The sequence below is a fragment of the Dermacentor andersoni genome, chromosome 2, assembly GCF_023375885.2.
Source record: "Dermacentor andersoni chromosome 2, qqDerAnde1_hic_scaffold, whole genome shotgun sequence".
NCBI classification, from domain to species: Eukaryota; Metazoa; Arthropoda; class Arachnida; order Ixodida; family Ixodidae; genus Dermacentor; species Dermacentor andersoni.
This window is the reverse complement of record NC_092815.1, coordinates 18,167,707-18,194,371: the sequence shown is the minus strand read 5'-3', so window position 1 is coordinate 18,194,371 and position 26,665 is coordinate 18,167,707. Positions and strand designations below refer to the sequence as shown.

The 26,665-nt window shown below is 48.0% G+C and overlaps 1 protein-coding gene across 1 annotated transcript in view; it reads right to left on the bottom strand.

Annotated features, from left to right (window-relative positions):
* The window catches only part of mbl (splicing regulator muscleblind), a 150,143-nt gene extending 126,349 nt beyond the window's left edge, over positions 1-23,794 (bottom strand). The window contains exon 1 of the mRNA XM_072286112.1: positions 23,672-23,794. Within this exon, the coding sequence (XP_072142213.1) occupies positions 23,672-23,794 (123 nt within the window). The remainder of the gene's footprint in view (positions 1-23,671) is intronic.
* Positions 23,795-26,665: the final 2,871 nt, after the last annotated feature.

The following is a 26,665-nucleotide window of genomic DNA, read 5'->3' as shown; positions in this document are numbered from 1 at the left end:
TGGCGCAACCCACAAACTCGTTCCAAAGGGGACGCTCATAACATCCATCCATCCATCCATACATCCTCATTCGTGTAGGCCCTCCGCCTACCGCAAGTGCGTTATTGAACTCATTTAATTGCTCAAAGTAAAATGCGCCAGAAAATTCGTAAAGTGCAACTTACACACAATGTGCAGACATGATAGCATCGGAGTGTAATTCGAATATACGAGAAAACATAAATCTGTTACGCGGAAACTCAAACACAAACCCCTTTTCCAGCCGCCGGTTTTGGGGTGAGCACGCAACGAAAAATCCCGACCAACTAGAGGCTAGCAGCTTCGCTGTAAGAGGCTACCATACTTTGCAGCAGAAAGAAAAACAGAAAAAATAAACATACAAATACACGAGCACTGAGCTTTAACTATCCGCAGCGCTTTCGATCAATTCCCAGAAGACCGAGCCAAGAACAAAGATGAAGAACTGATCGCGGTCGGCCGAACCAACGATAGAGAAAAACGGCGTCTGGACGCTCGTTTCATTCATTCCAGCCCCCAATCGAAGGCGCCCGATAACATTTCTGCGTGCACGGCATGAGACTGGAAGTGACGAGACAGCCAAAGCAAGAAATTCATTTATGATAAAGCGGTTTATGGAGAATATTCAATTGCGAAGAATCAGAACATTTAATTCTCAACAAAGCTTATGACTAACACAAAAACTTCAAATGTTGGACGCTTATCCCTAACATGCCCAAATATGCGTCAATTTTGAACTCGATGCCAGATTCAATTCTCCTAGGACAGTGCGAAAAATTGCACATAATGGCTGCATAACTCTTTTTACCACTTATATAAGTCTACTAACGTAAAGAGCAAACAGAAAATCACAGCCTACAAAAGCCACAATTAACCCATGCAAAATAAACTTAATATACATACATATCATGCATAATCCCCCCCCCCCTCTTCGTAACATTTGAACTCTATGACAGAAATTGTCCTTCCGGCACAGCGGGCTAAATTCGACACGCGGTTTGCACACTTGTAATGATCTAGAGCGGTTGCATAAGTAATATATTTGTAAAGCCCATAATTAACCAACTCGCTTTACATTTTACCTGCATATAACCCCAGTGGCGTATAGCAGAAATGTATTTTAGGGGGGGGAGGGGAGCGTTTTTTCGCCGGCAACTACCGCTCATCCCCTTCTACACCTCTCTCTCTGTGGGGGTTCATATATATATATATATATATATATATATATATATATATATATATATATATATATATATATATATTTATTTATTTATTTGAACGAGAAGAAAGGAAACCGAGGGTCCGATTTTTATTGATCATATAAGATATAAGAAGCCAACAAACAAAGCCAGCATAGGGGAAATCAAATTTACATACTTATTAGTTGAAATAAAGAAATAATAAATTAATTAAAATGAAAGTGACTGAACAAATATGCAGATCCCACGCACTGTGGGAATCGATGTAAGCGAAGCTTTCCGTGCTGGATGCTTTGATTGACGATAATTAGCGGCAATGTTGGCGGCTAAAGCTTAATTTCATCAACGTTTAGGCTAACACGAGAGTGGTGAGTTGATGTTAAACGTTACCTTTGCTGTCTGTCTGCGTAGTACACAGAACACACATGGAGAGGTGTTTGCTTGAAGCGTTGTTGTACGCCATATTTTATAACCTCTGAGAGGTTTGAGCGTTGTCATTTCCTCACATGGCACATCGCATTGTGGCAGAAGTATTCAACTTAAATTGGATAATGGGGCTGTACGTGCCAAAACCACACTCGGATTATGAGACACGCCGTAGTGGCGGACTCCGGATTAATTTTGACACCCTGATGTCCTTTAACGTGCCCCAAAATCTAAGTGCACGCGCGTTTTCTATTTCGCTCCCGTCTAAATGCGGCTGCCGCGATTGGGATCCAATCCATGACCTCTAGCAATGCCATAGCGGCAAAGTTTACGCGGCGGGCGCAGACATGTTGATTTGACGGTCGACCGCTTCCGTAGTGTCTCCTGGACCCTGCGGTGCGCTTTAATTAATGCGGATCTGCTTCTGCACGCCCTGCGTAGCTTGTCCGCTTGACATATTTGCATGGCGCTCATTTTTCAGAAATAGCAGCAACGTATTGTACTGTATCTTGAACTTAAGCTTATACTGTTCCTGCAACCGCTGTCGTATAGTAGTGAGGCTTCCTTGACTTCTCTCGTCACCTCCCACGCCCTCTTTTATATGCGCACTGCCTCCTTCTTCTCCTCTCTACAGTTCCGCATCCCCTCTGGCCTCGCGCCGCTGTTTCTGCAATGCTTCTGAGGGGAGTCACGGATAATTACAGTTGTCAAGCGGCTAATTTGGCAACGCCCAGGGAGCTCCATAGGGCATTGTGGACATTTGACGCGGTGGGGTGAAAACGAGTTTCCGCCGTCGCCTTTCCTCTCTTATGGCGTTTTCACTGGTCGATCTGGGGCGGCCGCCGAAATTCTCGAGCGAGCGCTCGGGTTTCACAAATCCGAATCGGCCAGCGGAGCGCAAGAATGCTCCGCGAGGGATCACACAGGAAGCATGAGTACATGTCACTCAAACCGGTTCGGGAAACTGTGCCCGACTTCTGCTCTGTACGTTTCCACAACCAAAGTCGCCGTCCCCCATGCCTAATTTGACCGCGGTAGTCGCAGAGTCCGTCATTTCCATGTCGCGCCCGCAAGAATTGTGCGTGGACATCGTGCATATAGAAGGCTTTGTGCAGCACCTGCGTCACCTCGTAATCGTTGTCGTCCGAGCTTTCATCGCTAGACGCAAGCTCTGCAGCAGCACCGAACGCAGCCATTTTTCGAAGCAACACAATGTTGTGAGTACCAACCGGGTACCGATTTCGCTTGAAGAAGGAAGTGACGCGAGCTATTTACGCCCGAATCCGCGCCTCGGTGGCGGAGCAAGTGAGAGCGATCCGGCGCGGAGCGAGTTGATCCGAAACGACCAGCGGAAAGCGCGAACCCGCTCCAGATCGACCAGTGAAATTCGGATTCGTTGCCACGGAGTAAGAAATCCTGCTCCGAATCGTCCAGTGAAAAACGCTATTACTCACGCCTGTCATCTGTATACACGCTCTGAACCACCCCTCGACGCGGTGTGCGCGACAGCAGCAGCAGCAGCAGTGGTAAAGTCGAAGGAAGAGGCAAAGAAAGCTTCGCTTTAAAAAACTGGCCGCAGGTGGGGCACCAAACAACGTCTTCGCATTGCGCATGCGATGCTCTTACCAATTGAGCTGCCGCGGCGCCGTTTTCCCATCCACTTTCTGGAGTATTTATGTTCACATACTGGAATTAAACCTGGCAGTGTTAGCCAGTGCCAAACCTGACGGCCTTGATGGTGGATGTGGAACATCCTTTTTAAAGCTAAACTTTCTTCGCCTTCGACTTTTCCCGCTGCTGCTGCTGCCTTGCGTGCCGCGTGGGGGAGGGGTTCATACAGAGCATATACATGGAAAGAGTGTCGTAGAGAAGAAAGGAGATTCGAGAAACTTCTTTGACTTGTGCACCGCGTGGAATGTGCACAATGCCATCGGGAGCTTCCTACACGTCGCCACCTTAGCCTCTTGACAGCTGTAATCATCTGTCAACACCCCCCCCCCCCCCCCCCCCAAAGTACTGCAGAAATTGCAGCTTATCTGTTTACTAACGTGCATGTCCAGAGGGAACCTAGTTAGAATTGTAGAGAGGAGGAGGGGGAGGAGGCAGCGAATGGGTAAAAGCGACCGGCCAGTCGCGCGGAAATTTTGTGTGCATTTGTGGGCTTCTTTTAAGTAGCGTGTATTGAGCTGCAGAAAGCTGCATCGGGAGTTTTTTATGTCGCTCTACAATTTTCTCAATGACACTTTCCATCGAATTATAATATTTGAGAAGCTGATTAATTGATTAAGACTAATTGTCTATTTAGGGGAAATTATTAAATAATTTGAGTATCTCCAAGCGGCGGCAAACAGCATTACCTTGGTTCTGTCCAGCTACGTGGCATTCGCATATTTTAAACTCTGGCTAAAGTTAGCTGGGACACCCTACATATGTATATGCGTGTGCGTGTGTAGACACACCACAAACGTGGTTGCGTGATTGTACACCACGTAAAGACAAACTCCTAGCACTCCTCGGACAAGAATGCTTTAACGAAGATGCACGTTTTTGCATTGCCGAAACACTTTGCTTAACTTGTGACAAAAGCTTTTCTGCTAAAGCGTGCAGCCATTTCGCATCAAATTATGCTGTCATACTTAACACTGTTGCGCAGATCGACGAAGGGACAGGACTTGAGCGACAAAAGAACACACGACACCTGAGCGCAAGTTGTTTCCTGAATATGCTATCATCCTTATGCTATTCTTAAAAATGACGATATTAAAAGAAAAGACTAAGATTTCGTTTACGAATTCATCATCATCAGCAGCCTATTTCATGTCAACCGCAGGACGAAGGCCTCTCTCTGCGATCTCCAATTACCCCTGTCCTGCGCCAACCGATTCCAACTAGCGCCCGCGAATTTCCTAAATTCATCGCTCCACCTAGTCTTCTGCCGTCCTCGACTGCGCTTACCTTCTCTTGGCACCCATTTTGTAACCCTAATGGACCACCGGTTATCTAACCTGCGCATTGCATGACCTGCCCAGCTCCATTTATTTTTCTCTTAAAGGGGCCCTGAACCACTTTTTATCGAAGTGGAGAAAGACATTTGAAGTGAAGATAGGCTATTTCAGAACCACTTTGCCGCAAAAATTACTTCAATGCGTTCAGCAGAAGCGGAGTTATAGGCAAACACGGCCTCAGCTGTGCTCCCCTAACTCCTCCAATGCTTTGCACTGCGAAGGCTACGACGTCACCGTGGCGCGCAGTTCAAATTTCCGATTTGGTGCCTATGCCGCGATAAACGTAAGCCAAACGCGGCTGTCCTCAGAGAGCCGCAGTGCGCTAAGCAACTGGACTCGTGGCGGCACCTCGCGGCGGCCGCGGTGTAGCTGAGCGCAGCGACCAATAGCAGCCGCGTATTGGAGTGTGCTTTATGACGAAATAAAGCACACAGAAAAGAGCGAGGAGCATGGGGTTTTTGAAACGAGAGCGTTTGAGAAAAAGGTGACTTCGCGCTCCGCTTGCAAGCTCCACGGACCGCGTACGACAAATGAACTTGGCTGAGATGTTCACAACAGCGTATGCTACCCGCGGACTATGTTATTTCACCAAGCCCGAGGGGTGGTTCGGGGCCCCTTTAATGTCAATTCGAATATCGGCTATACCCGTTTGCTCTCTGATCCAAACCGCTCTTTTTCTGTCTCTTAACGTTATGCCTAGCATTATTCGTTGCATCGTTCCTTGCGCGGTCCCTAACTTTTTCTCAAGCTTCTTTGCTAGTCGCGAAGTGTTGCCCAATATATCAGCACCGGTAAAATGCACTGATTGTACACCTTCCTTTTCAACGATAATGGTAAGCTTCCAGTCAGGAGCCGACAATGTCTGCCGCATATGCTCCAACCCAGTTTTATTCTTCTGTGAATTTCCTTCTCATGATCAGGGTTCCCTGTGAGTAATTGACCTAGGTAAACGTACTACTTCACAGACTCCAGAGGCTGACTGGCGATCCTGAGCTCTTGTTCCCTTGCCCGGCTATTCATGATTACCTTTGTCTTCTGCTGCATATTAATCTTCAACCCCACTCTTACGCAGCTCTCTGTTAAAGTACTCAATCATTTGTTGTAACTCGTCTCCGGCGTTGCTGCACAGGACAATGTCACCTGTAAACCTAAGGTTGCAGATCCATTTATATGCGCGTAATGTGTGTCGGAGACCTAGCTGGTACATCACTTGGAAAAACGAACAGCGCTAAAGACGGGGCCAAACAAAAACAAGACTGCGCACTATCGTGTTTTCTTGTTTACAAGTCCGACTTCTTGCAGCCCAGGCAACAGTGGAGATCACTTGTTTTTCAGTCAGATCTTGCAGTGAGTGGTACGGCCATGGCTACGTACAGAAAACGGCGGGCACTATTCTACAAGTCGCTGTTGGATACGGACCCTTTTCCTGGCATCACTCGAGTTCCCCGACCACATCCAATCGCCGTCGCATTCCAATTATGGTTCGCAGGGGCGTGTCTAACACGTTCCCGGACCCGTAAGACAAGTTCGCGACCACCACCTCCTGTGCCACGTCGAGCTATTGTCTTCACCTCTGCTTGACTCTTCCCGAAAGTAGAACGGGAGGCTGACACGGTTCCGGGTAGTTAACCTTGGTCCCGACAAAAGCTGTTTTGCAGCTTTGAAAGGTCGTTCGAAAACAACCCGGATGGATGGATGGAAGGTAGGAGCGTCCTCGTTGAAACGGGGTGATGGCAGTTGCCACCATGCTCAGCTTTTTATTTTGCCTTTTATATTATTTTTTTACCTGTGCTGTGTGTTATTAAAATTATCGATTTTCTTTAAATACGTCTTCCTACCCTTTTAACCTTATGTCCTACCCTTTTAACCTCTCTGCTTTTGAGCCACCAATCCTCCTATCGCCTTTTGCTCATTTGCACCGCATACTTATTTACGTGACTATTATTGTCTCTGAACCCTAGGGCCTCAGGAAGCGTGACTGGCAGCATCGACATCGGGATTGATACCATCACATTTTAGTATGAGGTGTTCTATTGTTTCTACAGATTTACCACACACAGTACATGTGTCTTCTTCTTCGTTAAATTTCTTTTTATAGCTCCGCGTTCTAAGACATCCTGACCTAGCTTCAAAGAGAAGGGCACTGCCTCTTCAATTATCATAAAACGCTTCCTTCCTGATCTGCTGTTTCCAGTCTCGATATAGTTCAACACTATGCTTCTTTTCCATTGGATTTATCCAATTTTTACCTTCCGCGTTTTTAACCTGTCGTTTAATGCTCTTTCTTCGTCCTCGTGTCTGGCATACTTACTGGTTAGCTTCCTAGTTCTTTTCCGCCATTGTGAGTCAACGCTCTTTCTGTATAGGTATTTAAATACCTTAGCTGCCCACCTGTTATCGTCCAATTTCCCCAGACGTTTTTCGTATAGGATTTTACTCTGAGCTTCCCGTGCTTCGAACAATGCCCAGCCCATATCCCCCTGTACTGCTTCGTTTGTGGTTTTCCCGTGGGCACCTAGTGCTAATCTTGCCACAGCTCTCTGATTTTCTTCTAGTCTCGACTGAACCTCTGCCCTTAAACACAGGGCCGCATTCCCGAAAGTAAGCCCCGGCACCATTACTCCCTTCCAAATACCTCTCAGTACCTCATACCTGTTGTATCCCCACAATGCCCTATGCTTCATTATCCCGACATATCTTCGCCCTTTTGCTATGAGAGACTGTTCGTGCTTTTCCGTGTACATCTGCCCTTTGTTTCCTCCAGCTGAGCGCCTTCAAGCGGGGAGGCAACACCAAGGCAACGCCGGGGGTAAGTCACCCATCAGACAGTGGAGCCCTTGGAGCGACCCCATAGGCCGAATGTGACGACATTCGCACGGGCGCCTACCATTGGAGGAAAATGACGACACCTGAGCGGGCTGAACGATTGTCCGAAAATGACGTGACCCCGAGAGACCGAAGGGGTTAAAAGCGAGAGACAGGGAGACGAGACATTCATTCTTTCATTTCTTTTGTTGTTCTTGCCACCGGCCGCAGCGTCCGATTTGCTGCCCGCCGTCGATTACTTTATGACTGTTCATTACTTTGTGATATTACTGCAAATAATGTAAATAAACCTTCAGTTTCATCTCCAGATCCTCCTCAACGTCGGCCAACTCCCGCACTCAACGGAAAGATCCAATATCGCCTATCACCCAATCGCACTTTCGGCGTTGGGGGCATGCTATATTATTTTAGATTTAAAAAATTGTGCAGATCCCACACACTGTGAGAATCGATGTAAGCGAAGCTTTCCGTGCTGGATGCGATAATTAGCGGTGATGTTAACGGCTAAAGCTTAATTTCTTCAACGTTCAGGCTAACACGAGAGTGGTGAGTTGATGTTAAACGTAACCTTGCGTGCTCCACTGCTGTTCGTCGCCGTAATACAGAGGACACACAGGTAGAGGTGTTTGCTTGAGGCGTTGTTGTGCGCCACATTTTATAAACTCTGAGAGGATTGAGCATAGTCATTGCCTCACATGGCACGTCGCATTGTGGAAGAAGTATTAAACTTAAATTGGATTATGGGGCTGTACGTGCCAAAACCACACTCAGATTATGAGGCACGCCGTAGTGGCGGACTCCGGATTAATTTTGACACTGTGATGTTCTTTAACGTGTCCCAAAGTCAAAGTGCACGCGCATTTTCTATTTCACCACCGTGCAAATGTGGTTGCCGCGATTGGGAGCCAATCCATGACCTCTAGCAATGCCATAGCTGCATAGCTAACACAGGGGGGACAGAAGTGTTGATTTGACGGTCGACTGCTTCCGTAGTGTCTCCTGGACCCTGCGGTGCGCTTTAATTAATGCGGCTCTGCTTCTGCTCGCTCTGCGTAAGTTGCCCGCCTGACATATTTGTATGGCGTTTGTTTTTCAGAAATAGCAGCAACGTACTGTACCAAGTCCAAACTTTATTAACAAGATATATCCTGAAAGAGAGATACCAATCAATTGCGAGAAGTGTAATGGCATCATTACTCTGGATCACATGCTTTGGCAGTGTCCTGTGACTTTCACAGACTGTGACAAGGAGAGAGACTGGTGGCAGCGAGTCCTACACAGTGGAGGTCTTTTCGATCAAGTACAGGCCGTCCAGAAGGCCCATGATACGGCGGTAAGGTTAAACCTTACTGTCCCGACGTGGGAGCCGCCTGCGTCAACCTAAGGGTTGATCTTCAGGACATTAAATAAAGTTCATCATACCATACCATACTGTACCATACCTTGAACTTAAGCTTATCCTGTTTCACCGCAACCACTGCCGTATAGTAGTGGGGTTTCCTTGCCTTCGCATGTCACCTCCGCCCCCTCTCTTGTATGGAACTGCCTATTCTCCTCCCTTTCCTTCTTCTCCTCTCTGCAGTTCCATCTGCGTCCCCTCTGGCCTCGCACGTTAGTAGAAAGGGAAACGCTGCAGTTTCTGCAGTGCTTCTGAGGGGAGTCACGGATAATTACAGCAGCCAAGCGGATAATGTGGCGACGGCCACCGAGCTCCAGAGGGCATTGTGCACATTTGACGCGGTGGGGTTAAGGCGAGTTTCTCCCGTCGCCTTTCCTCTCTTACTCGCGCCTGTCATCTGTATACATGCTCTGAACCACCTCCCGACGCGGTGTGCGCGACAGCAGCCCACAGCAGCAGCAGCAGTGGGAATGTCGAAGGAAGAGGCAAAGGATGCTTCGCTTTAATAAAAATACAGGAACGAAGCTTTGCCCTAGAATTTCGATGGCATCATATGATGCAAGTTTCACTCACTTTCGGTTACCTGCTGTCCGACTTGTTTTAAGAGATGTTTGGAAGTAACTTGCGATCATGGTATTGTAGTCATTACACGACGCATATTGTTATTTGATTACACTTTGGATGGATGAGGCAGACAGTCCGAAGCAGTGCTGCTTCCTGTTTAGAAGCCTTTGTGAAAGTTACGGCATCCGTAGTTCGCATTAAAATAAGATCCAGTAGCTCCGAGAGATTTGAAAGCGTCGTGTTTCCTGACCCCCGTCGTTAGGATGGGCTCTCCGCAGCAAGTCTTACGATGAGGTAGGTGAGCCTCAGCCAGGCGACTGGTCACGACCGTTTGGTGTTGAGTGAACGGGCAGGGACGAGGCGTTCTCCCTATGTCTATAATTGTCCGCCACCTTCGTCCGCCAAATTGTCCGCCAACTTATGCGCGTCCCCCTTTTCGTATCCATCACCCGACTCTCCTTATTAAAATTATTTTCCGTTGGTCACAGTCACACTCTTCAACACTCACCGGTTTTTTTAACGGCGTGGCCGCCGGTAACATTCCTGTATTTCTATTTCTGCGTGTACTTCGAGGCCATTCGCCTATCTGCCCTTCCACCTGTTTGTTCTGGCGGTCTCTTAGCTTCCCAGGCCCAGCACGCCCATCCTTGATGTATTTTGCCGTGGGTAAATCAACCTTCTGCAGGTCTTTCCTTATTGTCCTGTTTTTCGCCCTATTTTTATTATTAACAGCTTGTACTAACTAGCCTAACAGCAAGCTCTTCTCAAGTTTATTATCATAATGAAAGTCAGAGACAAGGGAAATAAAAAGAATAAAAAAGAAAAGATGGGGGGAGGGGGGGAAGGAGGTTATCCTAGACAAGCAAGACTCATTATTTTCGTAATGCTTTTCTTCCGCGCAGCGTGGTCGACGATTCGGTCAAGTACGAGAAACGAGAAGCTGTGCGACGACACGAAGGCCTGGTGGGGAGCAACGATGCCCCCAAGTTGTATGTATGCACGTGCTCGTCCCATTTTTATCCGTGTGTGGAATTTTTAGCGCTGATCACCGCTTAGCAGTTATGGTTAACACGATCTAGAATGAGGTAGAGGCGCGCCATGAGTGGGGTCGCAATGTTCTATGCATGGAAAAGGGGATCGCCCCCACGGCAACCTTCTATCGACCAATACTCGTAGAAGAATGGAGCTCGAATCTGGAAATGTAGTCGAGCTGGTAAGTTATTTGGAAAATGCAACACTTTCTGGCTCTACTGAACCAATGAGTTTTGCTTCCAAGACACAGTTGCACTAGGAGCATAGCGCGGGAAGGACGATCGACAAAGACTAGACAGGACAAGCGCTATAGAAGAGTATAGGCTTGGGCTGGTTGGTAATACATAGTTACACTGGAAGCATAGCGCGGGAAGGACGATTGATAAAGACTAGACAGGACAAGCGCTAATCGATCGTCTTTCTCGCGCTATATGCTTCTAATGTAACTATGTATTACCAACCAGCCCAAGCCTATACTCTTCTGAATTCCAAGACACGTCCACTCAGAACCTTCAGATACCACTGAATGAAACTTCTGCTCTCTGCTGCCGCCACACCATGCTACAACAGATTCGCTAACAGAATATCACAATTTTATGGAGCTATTGTAATTGAAAAGGACGTTGCAAGTGAAAATGATAAGATTGAAGTAATTTGTAAATATTGTACGTCATAACTTATTACCTGGATGACCGATACATTTCACAGCCTTTCCAGTCGATACTGTTCGATACATGTGTACTTCAACTTTACTATTGTCTTCATTCTAAAGGACCAAAAGGAGAAAGAAAAAAAAAGCGCAAGAGATGAAATATTCAAATTAATGTTTCATCAAATTTTGGTGCTGGAATGTACTACAAAACTGCTTAACTCAGTGAACGAGTGTTATCCCCGTGTCACATTAATTTACTCTGGGTTATCACTTTTGATAACTGCAAGTTAACAAGCCCCATTTCATTTGCATGGTTTACAAAGTTACGACACAGATTGTGGCCGCCAAGCATGCTCGGTATAATTTCAAGTAACAAACAAAAGCATTGGTATCGCGAAATTAAGTTCGCCGAAACACGCTCGTGTTTGAAGGTTCAACTTCTACCTGGCAGTCTTTAGTGCACACGATATGGTATATTATACCTTATTAAAAGCTGAATAAGAGGATGCAAAACACAAATTTATTTTACTCTGTAAAAAACTTGTACCTTCCACTGAGAAAAAGCTTCTTAATCCTGCGATCACATTGTTTTCAACTGTGAGCGCAGGCGAAAATGTGATCACGAATGGGCGCCTCTTTTCAAACGTATGCCTAGCACGAAGTCTTCGCAAATGCTCCGACAAACTTGCAATCGGCCAGGTCTCGCCACTGGTACAGGCGCTATGCATGCAAGCAACACGTGTAGGCAGCGGACAGCGGAGACGTGAACCTTCCTCCCGAACAGGGCGCCGCCGAATTCTTCTGGTCTTACGTCTGGTTCAGTACTTCTGACGTCACACGGCGTCTGCGTGACAGGAACAGAGGTACAAAAGGGCGGACGATTCCGTCATCCACAGCCATAGAGGGTGTCACGATGGGCTTACACTGCCGAGGATGCTTAAAACAAAGAAACAAAATCTTTTTTAAACGTCGCTGTCCACAGCCGACACTGCAGCGATGAAAGATTAAAAGAAAGAGAAAACAAAGGAAAGGGAGAGGGAGAGCAAGTGCGCGGCGAAAGCAGCGGAACAAATTGCGTTTCCTCACCGCCACTTCGCTGGGCACGTTCGCACTGAGGCGGTTTCAGTATGGCCTCCGTGATGATCTTTAGATAATCCGCGTTCGCGTGTCACAACCATTACCGCCGGAACGTGCGCTCAGTAAAACGAAATTATAATAAGACAGGCTTATAGTCGTTTCACGGCTATAGAGAGAGAAAGACTGACAAAATCCAAAGATATCTGCCCTTTTACAAGACAGGTTAGCTACTTAAAATGGACGCATTTGAGCCTTCAGGCACGTGAAGATAGAATAAATAACGGCAGGCAGCCGCGTACCCGCCCTGGTTGCTCAGTGGCTATGGTGTTAGGCTGCTGAGCACAAGGTCGCGGGATCGAATCCCGGCCACGGCGGCCGCATTTCGATGGGGGCGAAAATACCCGTGTACTTAGATTTAGGTGCACGTTAAAGAACCCCAGGTAGTCGAAATTTCCGGAGTCCTCCACTACGGCGTGCCTCATAATCAGAAAGTGGTGTTGGCACGCAAAACCCCATAATTTTTTTTTTTTTTTTTAGGGCAGGCAGCCGCCACACTTCACATCTACCATATCAGCAAAGAACAGCCATCGATGGAAACATGATTTATTTATTCGAAATTTGAACAGGTTTGAGATTGTATTGCACTGTTTGTGCCGCGCGTTCAATATCATTAGACGTGTAGATTGGACTAAAGTTCGTGCACCACTACACTTAGCATTGGCTACTGTTCAAGTGTACAATTTATTAGGGACCGCTCAGTTAGTGACCTGTCAAACCATCTAATTAATTAAAGAACCCAATTAGCATGATGTCGAACAGCGCGTACGGGTGACACGGTTTGACGGTTAAACAGGCGAATTGGCAGTCGAGTTCATGTGGGCGTTAAAAAATAAAACGACCTGGAGCTCGACTGACTGCCTGACATTCCGGCCACACATCTGCATCAAGAAACTGTTCAAGCTCAGGATTCTTATTAGCAATGTGGAATGAAGAGTAGCCACCGTGCTTTGTTCGTAGCTTGTACACACAAAGTTGTCGTTGCCCAGCACACAAGAAACGACACTATAGACATGTCGTCTACGGGAGTTGTAGGCATCAGAGGCGACATTAAGATAGCGTTGTGCGTCGCTATACGGCTCGTACAGACGGCGGGCGCGTGTCGAGGTGTAGTGGCAGGCGACGTCCGCTCTTGTCAACAAGCGATAGATGCCTGTCATTCCAGATGGATGCTCTTAGCGTAAATAATGGTGGGAAGTGCTAGCAGTGCCAAACGATGCCGTTGATGTGAACGCGCGTTGGTTTATACTGTTAAAATGATTCGGAGAGGCTTGGCCCTCTCACTGCAGCTCAAGCAACTCTGGCTGCACAATAAATTTTTCTTGGGTGAGCTGGTGTTTGCTGAACAACATGGTATTGTAGCGCGAAAAAACCGGGAAAGGAAGAATGTAAGTGACAGACAGAAGAGTAAAAGAAAAAGAAACACGGCGCTACACTCACAACTGTTTATTAGGCACAAAGCTTGCTACATATACACCGCGCACAATCTCGACACTGGTTGGTGTTGTTGGATACGTTGCCTCGATGTGTCACGCCGGGAAACACAGGTTCCGGAACACAAGTTTCTTCGGCGCCTTTACATTTCAAGCGTGACTTTTACTAAGAAGTTGGGTGTCCTTTATCAGGTGAGCGCGCAGACTCGTCATCACGTAACGCAGATACCTTTTCAGTAAGGTATGGTCTATTTTGGAGCAAAGTTTAACAGGGAGAGGCGGGCTAGTTGGTGGTCGATATTGGAGCAAATGTCAGTGCCAATTCGTGAAGTCCACCATCATTTGAGTACACGTTTCCCAACAATTAACTGGCGATCCCCTGGGACAGTAAAGGCGTCTCCAGAACAACGGCGCACCGAAGGCAGCAGTTTCATGGTTATCCTGTTTGGATGAAGGGCACGTGAAATATCTCTTGCCCAATCATCCACAAGTAAGCCGTTGTCAGCTTCCAACACTTCCACGCAAATGCTACGTACGAAAGCAGCGCGCAGGCATAGAAGCATACCATAAACCACTTGGGCGTCCTATCTTTCGGTAGCAGCTGCACATTGTGATGGAGTTTCCAAGAAGGTATCGATCCTGGAACACATGAGAAACGCTCTATCGCCTGCGATCTCACGCCAGGATCTGCCAACTAAGCCATGCTTTCTGAATATGATGTTTTGTAGAAGTTATCGAGAAAGCTATAAAATAATGACGCCAGCAGACACCCTTTAAAGGGACTGACAACTGGCCAGAATGTGTCGTGAGACGTTGATGGAAGTGAAATGACCATGATTTATAGTGATAGAACCCAGCACGCGGTTCGCGATTTAAGTAGGAATTATAATTTTAAACTCACAAAGAAAGTCTCAAAAACCAGTAAGTGGCGAGACCTGGCGGTGAAATCTTGGTACTTCGGATGTATTCTATGAGATTAATGTACGTAAGTCGACTGTTATTAAGTACATCATAATTATTACTTAAAATTGCAGTGGGGATATTATTAGACAATCGCGCATTATTATATGTTTCGGAAATCAAAAGCACACGCGTGGCTACGGCAACACGCAGTACTCCGTATCACGTTAAAGGCGTCGTTTCGTTTTCTATCCGATTGGTTTAGCTTTGGCTCGTTAAATACCAAAGCAGTTGGACAGGAAACCACGAAAACACGTAGCCATTATCGCAGAAATCATTTAACGAGTCGGAAAACATGAATCGTAGGAACATCGACTTGATAAACAAAATTATACTTTGTTACAGCACGGCCACACTTGTCGTCTGCCTCCCACTAATGCCGGCGTATAATCGATATCACGTTCACCTATCACCGTTTTCAGCACGCTTCTAGTGAACGACTACATCCTCACTGTAGATCGAAAAATTCTGATGAAAAATGTTCCACGGCGTTTTCCGCTTTAGCACTTCATGATTAAACACTCTGACCGGTAAGCTTTCCATTGCACTAAAAGAATGGGTACCATGAAAATTGGTTGTCAGCCCCTTTAATGGGACGCCATTCTTCATGCGCCATTCTTCATGAAATTAACTGTACCTATTTACCATTGCCACATGTGTATACAAAGAAGAAGCCAGTGCGACAGCGCTCTGTACTACTGCGCACTAGCTCAATAACGACTTATCACTCCGGATGGCTTGACAAGCAGTGCCTTTTTTGTACAGGAGTTCAATAAATGTATTTGCTTGCAGCATTTTTTGTTTGGCTGCTTTCATTAACAACAGCCAATTATCTGCATCCATCGCTGAAATGCTTATGCAATATATGGGGAAGCACAGGGAAGGCGGGAGATGGAAATTCAAGACGATAAGCAAAACGAGAACAATGTAAAAGCGGGAGCCAACGTTTCGACAAGTGGACTTGTCGAAACGCCTTGAAAAAGACAAGTCCACTCGTCGAAACGTTGGCCCCCGCTTTTACCTTGTTCTCGTTCTGCTCATCGTTATACAATATGTGTCACTTCCTCAAGAAACTATATTTATCGTCCTACGTAAGCAATCCACATATGAAGCCAACAGACAGGGAGCAGAAAAAGAAGGGGAGAACGGAGGGAAGCTAACCAGAAAAGCATCTCATTGGCTACGTATACGTGAATGGGGAAATAGAAACAAGAGAAAGGGAAGGGGAGGGGGACGAGTTGAATCCTCGCACGCGCACGGACGGCACCACGGAATCACAAGACACAAGCCAGTCGTTCTCAATAGGAGCAAAGGAGGAGTGATAGTTGCAGTTACGCAACACATTTGTACGGCGTCATTACCGCTCTCCGGAAATGACACAGAACCGAGAACGTTGAGAACCAGTACGGCTTCTAGGTATGACCTCCGAGACTCGACAACGGCCGCGGCACGATGAAAATTTCGGATCCCATAGCGCTGGATTTACGTCATATCCACAAACCACCAGTTGCGTCCTCCCCTCACCCTGGTGAGGATGAGCGTGTTTTTTAATAGGCGCCACCAATATTGCGTATGCAGTGGCGCCATCTATGGGGAGTCGGCATGCTGCACAATCTCCTGTGGCGTTGACAAACACCTGCCCTGAGTCAAAAGGGATCAGGACCGCTTGCTTGCTCGCTCGCTTGCTAGCTCGCTCGCTCGCTCGCTTGCTTGCTTGCTTAGTATTTTTGCGATAATTTTGATTCCTTCAAAACTGTACTAAGGCGTGCGCAGCGATGTTTTGAAGTTTTTCTGTTGGCCATGGACCTAAAATTTTCCCTAAAGATAGAGGCCGTCCGTCCAAGCCATGAAGTTTTTCCGAAAGGTTCTTGCGGGGAGCATAATGATTGTTACAGTGTAGGAGACGTCGTTCTGTCTTCTTCAGCCTCTTCACGTGAGCATGTAGCACTGTTAGTTTTTCTTACCCTAAACAAGAATTTTTTAGTATAGACAGTGCCTAGCCGAAGCCTATGAACTCTTGTTTCAACAGATTGACTAATTTTAAACGGAATATTGAATTCTATTCCAGGATCTATATTATATAGTTGAGAGTTCTGCAAATAATTTATGAACCAAGTTTCCTTGGATAATGTACCGCAAAGTTTGTTCAATAGACATCGCGCATCACTCGCCGCTAGAGGAAGGATAATTCATTCTCTTGATGTGCTGCACGTGCCATGTAATCAGCTGTTACATTTCCTATGATTTCACCGTGACTTGGAATCCACTGGAAAGTTATGTCGTGTTCTAGATTTTTCGCTATGGCATATGTCTTCTGTATTTCGTATGTCAATGTGCTGTTTGCTTTTCTTAAGCTGATTTCATATAAGCATAGCAATGAGGCTTGTCAGTCACTCCAAATTACCCATCTAAGTGGTTCTGACTGCTGACATATGTAACGAAAAGTAGAAAGCACTCCGTAACGTTCTGGGCCGCTATTTTGTAGCGATGCCTTATGCCTTATTCTATGCTATTCTTATCATCAACCACACACGGCCGCCTGATCCCGTTGATAATGTGGGCTGACCGTCGCTCTGACCACTGGCCAAGCGCGAAAAGCCTGAAAAAGCATAGAATCGGAAAAGGCATCGCTACAAAATACCCGGCCTGCTGTTGTGGACGTTTTAAATTGACAAAGCTTATAAGCTCTTTTCTCTTGGTACGCAGGTATATAAAAGGCAGATGTATAGCTTTGTTTCCATTATGATCCATCGGTATACACGTGAATGCGATCTACGTACTTAGTATAAAGATATGATAAAGTTAATTGCTTTGTCCCAACTACGGGCATATCACATTTGTGACCCACTCCAGGAATTGAAGTGACTATTTCCGGAATTACTAGTCGCCATGGGGGATGAATTGCGCAAGTAGGCCAGCATTCGTAAGCAGGCAGTAAGTTTTTGCACCGCCGTATTTCTGCATGTATGCGTGAAGCGGTTCTATCCTGAAGTTATTGGCATAGTGGATGATTGGCGTGTTGTGTTGCCAAACAAAAAAAGTGACGACAAGTTTCCGTAAATCTTAGTGCATGAAAAGTTGGTTGGCGGGACTCAGCAATTACGAAAGCCCTGGCAGTTGCACGCGGAACATGCACGCGTGGGTTCTGCCCTGACTGCCGCACCTCTGTCGGCCATAAGGACGATCGGGTGCACCATGGCGGAGAACAATGTTCCTTACGAAGCACCTGGCGACCTCCATTGTATTCCCCGATGGTAATGCCGCTGTCTCGGCGTAGCGTGCCAGGTAGTCCGTTGCTGCCACTATCCACTTGTTCCCGCAAGTCGACGTCGGGAAGGGGCCAAGCAGGACCATTTCTATTTGCTGGAATTGTTTCCATGGTGGTCCGATCGCCCGAAAGCAGTCCTTTCAAACGCCATCGAATAGTCATCACTCAAACGTACTTTAATTGCGATATTTCTAACCATGGCCTCCAAGGTAGCCCAATTATCGCTTAGTCGCTTCGAGATATCCCCACTAATTGGAAGGTTTCAAAGGTTGCACCTATTCATAAATCAACAATTAAGTAGAAGGTTATAGGCACATTGTCTTCTTAGGCTCCAGTGGCGATGCACTAGAGCATCTGATGTGCTTAGCCTTTCCAGAAAATATAGTAACCAGACATAGACTTCGGACAGTTGAAAAACGAGCTCTAAAGGAAATGAACCTGAGTATCGCGTGAATAGATGCTCAGTTGGGATAAAAAGTGCCAATATGAAGGAAAAGCAATGCGTTCGAATAGATTTTGTGTTGAAAGTTGACGGAAAGGAAATTACTGATTGCTCGTCCGCGCCGCCAAAGTTGTACTTCCGCTGCGACACTTGGAAATACATTTTATGATCTAATCAGAACACAGTTAATGGTGCTCCGCTGGCCTTTCTTATTTCAGATTCTTTACAAACCATTTAATTCACTGACTCTCTCGTTTAGTTTATCACACTCCTCCATTGAATTTACAATTTGCAAAATTCCGTAAGTCCGCTGCCTCGTGAGGCTTTCTTTTTTCCAACCGAAAGCCCAATAGCCCAGACTACATGTCTGCTTCTAAGTGCGGCCCCCCGCAGGAATAACTCCTAAAGTTTCGCGTCGTCACAGTTGCGGCCACGCCTGTTATGCCCATTGAGAGGGAATACATTGTTCCCAGTCAATAGCCTCCACAACCGCCGAGCCCCCTCAATGGGGAGGGTGCGCAGGGGTTAGACGGTAGTAAAGGTTTTTTTGTCACCTCTGCTTTTCAGAACCTGCACCGTCCGCCCCCCCCTCCCCCTCTTACACCACTCACTATCATAATGCCTCCATTCGAACATTTCGTTCACACTCTCCTTACACTTTCACATACCCCCACTTACATTCCTTGCCCTTGTTGAGGAGGGCGACCTGCCTGACAAAAGAAAGTCTCCCTGGAAACATTGGCTGCAGGTGAGGCTCGTTTTGTCGCTGATCTTCCGAAATCTCAGGTCTGCTACACCAGAGTTCCTGTTTTACTGGGGCTCCCCTTGTTCACAAAATGGGGATCACTTCCCGCCTTGACATTACGATAAATCCTCTCGTTTGTTTGAAAGGGACACTCAATTCCTGATTGCTTCGGACATCTGCGAACAACCCAAGCTGCGACTGCGAAAAGAAAGCCAGCTCTTTGACTGTTCCTGGAAGGGCAACCTGTCCTGTCATCTTTTCTCCAGCCCTAAATGTTACCGGTCGGATCCATTGGAGAGAAGCCTCCCCATTTAGGTGTTGCGGGACCGCCATTTATATCTCACACACTGAGACAAAGTGTCTTGCTCCCTGATTGCTCCTCCTGTACAGAGGGAATGTTGTTCCACTCGAAGGCTGAGTGCGCAAGATTGAACTGGAGTAGCCCTATGACGACTTTGGATCATGGCAATTAAGTCACGTGACAAAGTTCCCTGGTCTAGACATCTCGATTGTCTTCAGTGACGTTCCTCCTGAGCACCTAAGAGAGAGAGGGAGAGAGTGAGACATAGCAAAGAGAGGAAAGGCCGGGAGGTCAACCAGACGAGCGTCCGGTTTTCTACCCTGCACTGGGGTGAGGGAAAGGGAGAATAGAAAGAATAAAAGAACAAGGAAGCGATGACTGTGTGTGCAGTAAAGCACATTGACACCAAAGTGCAGTTCCATAGCTGGTGATCTGCGTTGATGACATCTGGGACGACCAAAGAGCCAGGGGTCGTTGCGCGAATAGGAGGCTGCGGGTGAGCTATGGGGCTTCCTCGAGATTTGCAATCACTGGACTAAGAGCATCCAGCACTTGCACTGCACTGCGCGCTGAAGGAGTACCTAACTTACTGAAAAGTACACGAAGGGTATTTATGAGGGACCGAAGCATCACAATCACTTGCTGGTCTTCGGACAACTTATCGGGAGTCGGCGCTGTGGACTCTACCGTGGTGCGCTGTATCCTTTGATGTGACTGTGGCGTCGGCTGTGGCACCAGCTGTGGCTTCAACTGTGGCTTCAGCTGTGCCACCGGCTGTGGCCCCGGCGGTTGCTTCGGCTGTGGCTATAGCTATGGTGGGGGCGTTCGCTTTGTAAGCGCGGGCCAAGCTTCAGTATTGGCGTTGTGCGGCACGACCTTAGACTCGACTCCGCCAGGTCTAAGGAGTAGAGGAGGAGGAGTTGCCGAATGTAGCGCGCTCTTCACGGAGGCATCTGCGTTCTTTGAGGTCCGATGGCGTCGGGAGCGTCGCTTTCTGAGGGCCGCAACAGATTCCCGACGAGACGAATGGTCTCTCGCCACCTGCTTCAAGACCTCCCTTTTATTCTTCATTTTGGGACAGTCTTTTGAGGTAGCATCATGGGACCCAATGCAATTGGGGCATTTGAGAACCGTGGCTACACAGAAATCTGCAGCGTGGGGCTCTGCGCAGCCCGAACGAACTCTCGTCTTCTTGCACACAGCGCTTACGTGCCCCAGCCTCATGCAATTGCGGCATTGGAGTGGCCTTCGGATAAATGGTGGTACGGGGTGTCTAAACTGGCCCACCTTGACCTGTGAGGGAATAGATCGGCCCTTGAAAATTACCTTCAAACAGCAGGATGCGCCGAGTCGGGTCACGTGAGTTATGAGTGAAAGAACTTTATTGCAGGTCCAGTGAGGGGGGGGGGGGGGAAGGGACGCGAATTCGTCGCGCACCAGGCTAGTCTCACGTCGGGACCGGTAGGTCTAGCCTACTGGCTCGGTCGCTGGCACGCCGGGCAGACAGGATTTGCTTGTCTAGAGCGGGGCTACGCAGAAGCAAGTCCCACTCCTATTTGCTGAACTTGGGGTATGTCGACCCGCATTCCCAGAGCATGTGTGCTAGAGTGGAGGTCTGCCCGCAGGACGGGCAGGCGTCGTCGCGATATACGTCGGGGTAAACCTCGTGTAGAACGGACAGACACGGATATGTGCTGGTTTGTAACAGTCTGAGAGAAACGGCTTGCGCCCTATTCAACTTGGGGTGAGCAAGTGGAAAGGCCTTTCTAGGTATGTAGAAGAATTTCATAACCTTGTTGTGAGTAGCGGGCGCATCCCTGTGGCTGTAGAGGGCAGGGAAGTCTGCCCTCCTTAGATAGGAAGCGCGGTAGGTGAGGTCGCGCGCAACCTCGTGAGCAGACTGATTGAGGTTCGGGGGAGCACACTCGACCGACCCTGTATGCGTGAGCGGGAAACCAGTGAATCGAATGAGGCGTGAGAGCATATGAACTCGAGACGCTAAGAAGACGAGCAGCTTGCTTGACGATGCAACCCTTCTCAAAAGCCCTTACTGCCGTTTTGGAATCGCGCTATATATCTCGGACCCACGACCGTCTAGAAGGGCGAGGGCGATGGCGACTCGCTCGGCGACTCCGGGGTCTGAAGTGTGAATCGAGGCGCGATTGGAAATCTTGCAGCTGGAGTCGACCACGACGACGGCAAAGGTCTTCCCATCGCTGTACTCCACGGCGTCGACGAAGCATACTCTGATGCCTTGTTGCTTCATCTGTTTGAGGATCGCTGCGGCTTTTGCCTTGCGTCTGCCCTCGTTGTAGACGGGATGGACGTTTCGGGGCACAGGGGCCACTTCGAACTTTTGTCGAATGCACCTAGGGATAGGGGTGCTGACCATCGGGAATCCCGCCGGGTGGTAACCCAGTTCTTCGAGGATGCGTTTATTTGCCGCGGTGGTGGTCAGGCGAGTGAGCTGTGCTTGTTCTTGGGCTTCGCCAATCTCCTCGACGGTGTTATGTACTCCCAGCGTGAGGAGATCCTCGGTATGGGTACTGATGAGTAGCCCGAGAGCCCTCTTGACTACTTTGCAGATGAGAGCGTTGAGCTTGTCTCGCTCCGCTCCGAGCCAGTTGTGCATAGAAATCGTGTACGTCAAGTGGCATAGAACGAAGGCGTTAATCAGCCTGAGGAGCTTGTTTTCCTTCATGCCTCGGTGCCGGTTCGAGATTGTGTGTACGAGGCGGAAAGCGTTGTCCGTCTTTGCGATGATCTTGCGGAGAGCCGTTCCGTTTCCGCCGTTGAATTCGAAAAACATGCCCAAGACCTGAATGGCGTCGACCCTGTGCATCACGCCCCCGTCACAAGTGCGAAGACTGATGCTGCTTTCGTAAACTGGCTTCCAATATTTGGGCCTGCCTCCCTTCTCTTTTCTGTAAAGCAGAAGCTCCGACTTGGCGGGGTAGCATCGAAGTCCGGTGGGGCGGAGATACTCCTCGATCACGTCGATCGCCTCCTGCATGGCTTCGACTTTGCCCTCGCAGCCGGCGAAGCACCAGATGGTGATGTCGTCGGCGTATATGGTGTGCTTAACGTCTTCGACGCGTGCCAACCTCTCGGAAAAACCAATCATACAGATGTTAAACAGTGTGGGGGAGATGACGGCGCCCTGAGGAGTGCCCCGCCCTCCAAGGGGCACATCTTCAGAGCGGAAGTCACCAGTGCGAAGCTTGGCCTTCCTGTCCGTTAGAAAAGAGCCGACGTATAGCTGTGGAATCTCGAACCGAGACACAGATCGTAAATGGCCTTGAAAATGAAGGCGTGGAGAATGTTGTCGAGAGCCGTCTCGAGGTCCAGACCGAGCAGAGCCTTTACGTCTCTGGAACGGCCATCCAGAATCTGATGCTTGATTAGTTTCATGGCATCCTGCGTTGAGAGTCCCGGCGCGGATGCCGATCATGTTGTACGTGCAAACCTCGTTGTCTTCGAGGTACCCATTGAGCCTGTTGAGGACGACGTGCTCCATGACCTTGCCGATGCAGGAGGTTAGAGAAATCGGCCTGAAGTTCTCGATGTTCGGTGCCTAGCTTGCCGGGCTTGGGAATCAGCACCGCGCAAGCCGTCTTCCATTCTGCAGGAACAACACCGCGCTTCCAGGACTCGTTGATCTTGTCGGTCAGAAAGACTATCGATGGGTCGTCGAGGTTTCTCAACATTATCTTGGTGACTCCGTCCGGACCCGGCGCAGACTTGCGGTTGAGCGCGCAGATGGCATGTCTGACCTCGGCAACGGAGAAGTCCGTGTCCAGCTCGGGACGAGGAGGGCCTCGGTAGTCCGGGAGTTGGATCGCCGAATCTGGCAAAGCCATCGACGATTGGCTTCACTAGTATGGCCAAATCAACGCTGGAGATGGAGACATCCACGTCGTAGGGTGACACCACTAATGGTGTCACTGTCCAGAGCAATATGCGAGCGGACCTTCATGCCGCCAGGTTCCGTAAGTTTGCTCAAAGTTCGCAGCGCAGTATCATGCACAACGTCAATAGGCAAGACATTTTTTCGTGTGTTGACTCTGACGTCCGTGACTTGATTTGGCGTCACTGCTTCAAGGAGCACCGAGACAGACTGGCTGTTGAGTCGCCTCAGGTCGTCGGTAGCGAGTTCCGGTACAAATAGAATCGTACTGACCGAAGTATTCCGAGTTGGTCCTACAGTCGACGTGCTTGAAGACAGGTAGGCGCTAGTGTTCCTTCGTTTCGCCTTGCGGCTCCTCACAAGCCGAAGGTCGTCATCGGAGAAGTCCTCACTGCTGAGCGAGTAGACACTGGTATCATCGCGGTCTGTGTCGCTCTGGAGGTCAGTGCGCTTCCTAGACGCAGCCACCACTGAAGTCGCCATCCCCAGCAGAGGCGTGGGGGGTCAAGTTGCATTCGTGCCACAACCCATGGTGGTTCCCTCGTGATATACACAGAAATCAGGCGAAAATAGTTGAGCTAGAAAAATCCTGTGCTCCTAATGTTTTCTAATAAGTAAAATACATCAGTTGCTTGCTTGCATTGTGGTGTCGTCTCCCTTCTTTCCTTGTTCGTTGGAGTTAAATATACTTTCCAAGTCAGTTTACCAACACGCCCAACAAATGGCAATGCTGAAAGTTGCCCTTCGTTCTCCTTCAGACCCGTGCATCTCATTTCAATGCTGGCACCTGGCGCCAGCGGTGAGCCGATGAAATGCCGGAACTATTTGCTGATTTATTCGACGGAACTAATGACGTGGAGCGCATGGTTCTGCCACTTTGCTAAAATTTCAATGACTTTAGCTACAGCTGCGTACAAATCTATAAGGTTTGACGTAATAGTGCTGCGGAAACCCACAAGGTGGAGAGAAGTAATTAATAAAGGGAAAATGAAACATCCAGGACCACTGCCTTTCCGGTGCAGCCGCTCTACCATTTGAGCTAACCAGGCGGCTAGCAAATGGCAGAGCGAAGTCGAACTTATTATTCGTCCTGGTCCGGGTTCGAGTTCCAGACCAGGACGAACTTTTCTTCAATTACGAGGCTTTTCTTTCGAGAAACCCGTGTGGGTTTCCTTTGTAGCAATTGCTACGATTGGGTGGATGTCTCGTTGTGCTTATAAATTCAGAAGGTGTGCACAACGGGCCCTACACGAATCTTTAATCAAACGTGATTTCCTCAAAAGAAGTTTCATTGAAGACATTTCATCGAATATTTGCAGCGCATTTACACTTTGGCATAGAATATGAATTTTGATTTTTGAAATGCATTAGAAGCATAATCACCTGAGGCCGAATCTACAAAGCTTTTCGTTCTTGAGTGCTGTTTTTCATTGGCTGGTCGCCTTCGCTAATGATATGTCCTACATCACTAATGGCTGGCACGAACGCTTTTAGCGTAAGAACGTTTTGTGAATACGGGCTGATTTTCTATAAAAACGTGCATTTGCCTTTCTCTATTAGGAATATATGAAAATCTTCGTGGATGGCAACGAGAACACCGTATTTTTTTAACGCTGTTCGCATACTTTGGTACCAAACGGCCACCCAGACAACTGACAAGAGCATGACGTTGCTTCTGCTGGGCTTCATTGCCATTTTTCAGCCAAGCCCGCCGCTCTATGCTGGTGTCAGCTAATGTAGCATATTATTTTAATTTTTTTTACAGAAGAAGCCCGGTTTATAATTAGAACTTCCGCAAACTTCGAATGGAACGGAAACTACGTCATTATCCGATCTGGGGATGCCCAGCCTGCCGGCTTCAGACCACCGCGTAGCCATTCCTCACTAATTTGTCTCCTTCACGATTGTTGTAGACCATTTGTAGGCTTTCGGGGGTGTTGCAGACTTTCGCTTCCCTCAGTCTCATCTCGGCAGCGAAGTTTGTCTTGGCGGTCTTCTTAAGACTGCTTCTCGATCGATATTGAGTGATGGAGGCCTGGCCTATAGTCACACACATGCGGCTAGCCACGTCGCTGGCTTAGATTGATGTAGCTTCAAGCAACACTCGCCTGCATAAGCTATCTTTCGTATATATGATGCCTCAAGCACATATTTTTAGATCTGTAAATTTGTGAATAGCTGCTAGCAAAACTGCCGAAAATCTGAGGGCTTCAGTCTTGCTACACTGCTGCCAGTAGCCATTTTTTTTCCACGCCCGCTCTATTTGCGCTAGGAAAACCAGAAGCTTGCCAGGTTTTTAGTTTGTAAACAGCCAAATGGGGTATAATGCGATAATTGTGCTCTTTAACTACGCATTGTGTTTTGCTCTGTTTCGGGTTTGCAAATTACAATAACTCTCTCTTTCCTTCCTATACGTGACAGCGAGGAGCTAGCGGATGATATTTTGGCATGACCGTCTCGGCAGCTCTAGCACGTTCAATGAAACGTACATGGCCTTTTCGATGAAGCGGCTTCTGTAAAACAGGAATTCATCAAATGAAACGGCCTTCGATGAAGTGTCGCGGACAACGCCCTGCGCAGCAGCGTTATTTCTTCCAAATCTTTCTTTTCCTTTTTACTCTTGTATCAGAAACACTACGTAGCAATTGACAATAAAGAAAGTAGAAACACTCCTTTTAACAGTGGTGCGACAGGCGGCGATTGCAGTTATGGGGCTCGATGAGCTGAAAGTGCACAATGTAGCGGTAACGACGGCCTGCGTGGCTTCCAACAATTGGGAGCGTAACACGAAATTTTGGGAGGTCTCACGCCATCCACTTCGCGCGGGTGGAGGCAGAGCCGAACGAATGGAATTGAAAAAAGAAGGGGGTGAAGTGCGACACACTCCACATATTGTGAGAGCGATTGGTCGTAGCCTAGGGGGAGCCATACGCCTCTTCCATTCAATGCGTACTGCTTTAATTAATAGCTGCCGGCACCACAGCTATAGTATGAGGCATCCTTTCCTAGAACGCTCAACAAATAATGGACTATTCTTTAACATGACATTTTCAAAACGTGCGCCAAATTGAACGCGGTTTCGAGGACAAAAATTGGATTTGGTGGTCACGAGATATCGCTGTTATGCATGCTCAGCCTGGTGCAGTGGTCGCAGGCCACAACTGCTTTAGCAAGAACGATGTGCGACAATGGCAGCCTGCCCAGCCATGCAGCCCCCTACCCTCCCCCTAAACACGAAAAAAATTTTCTAGCTACGCCAATGGCGTCGCCGAAACCTTTACCAGGGTAATTGGGGAGAGAAGGTGAGGAATATACTGCGCGTTCTGGGAGAATGCGACTACATAGGACCATGTT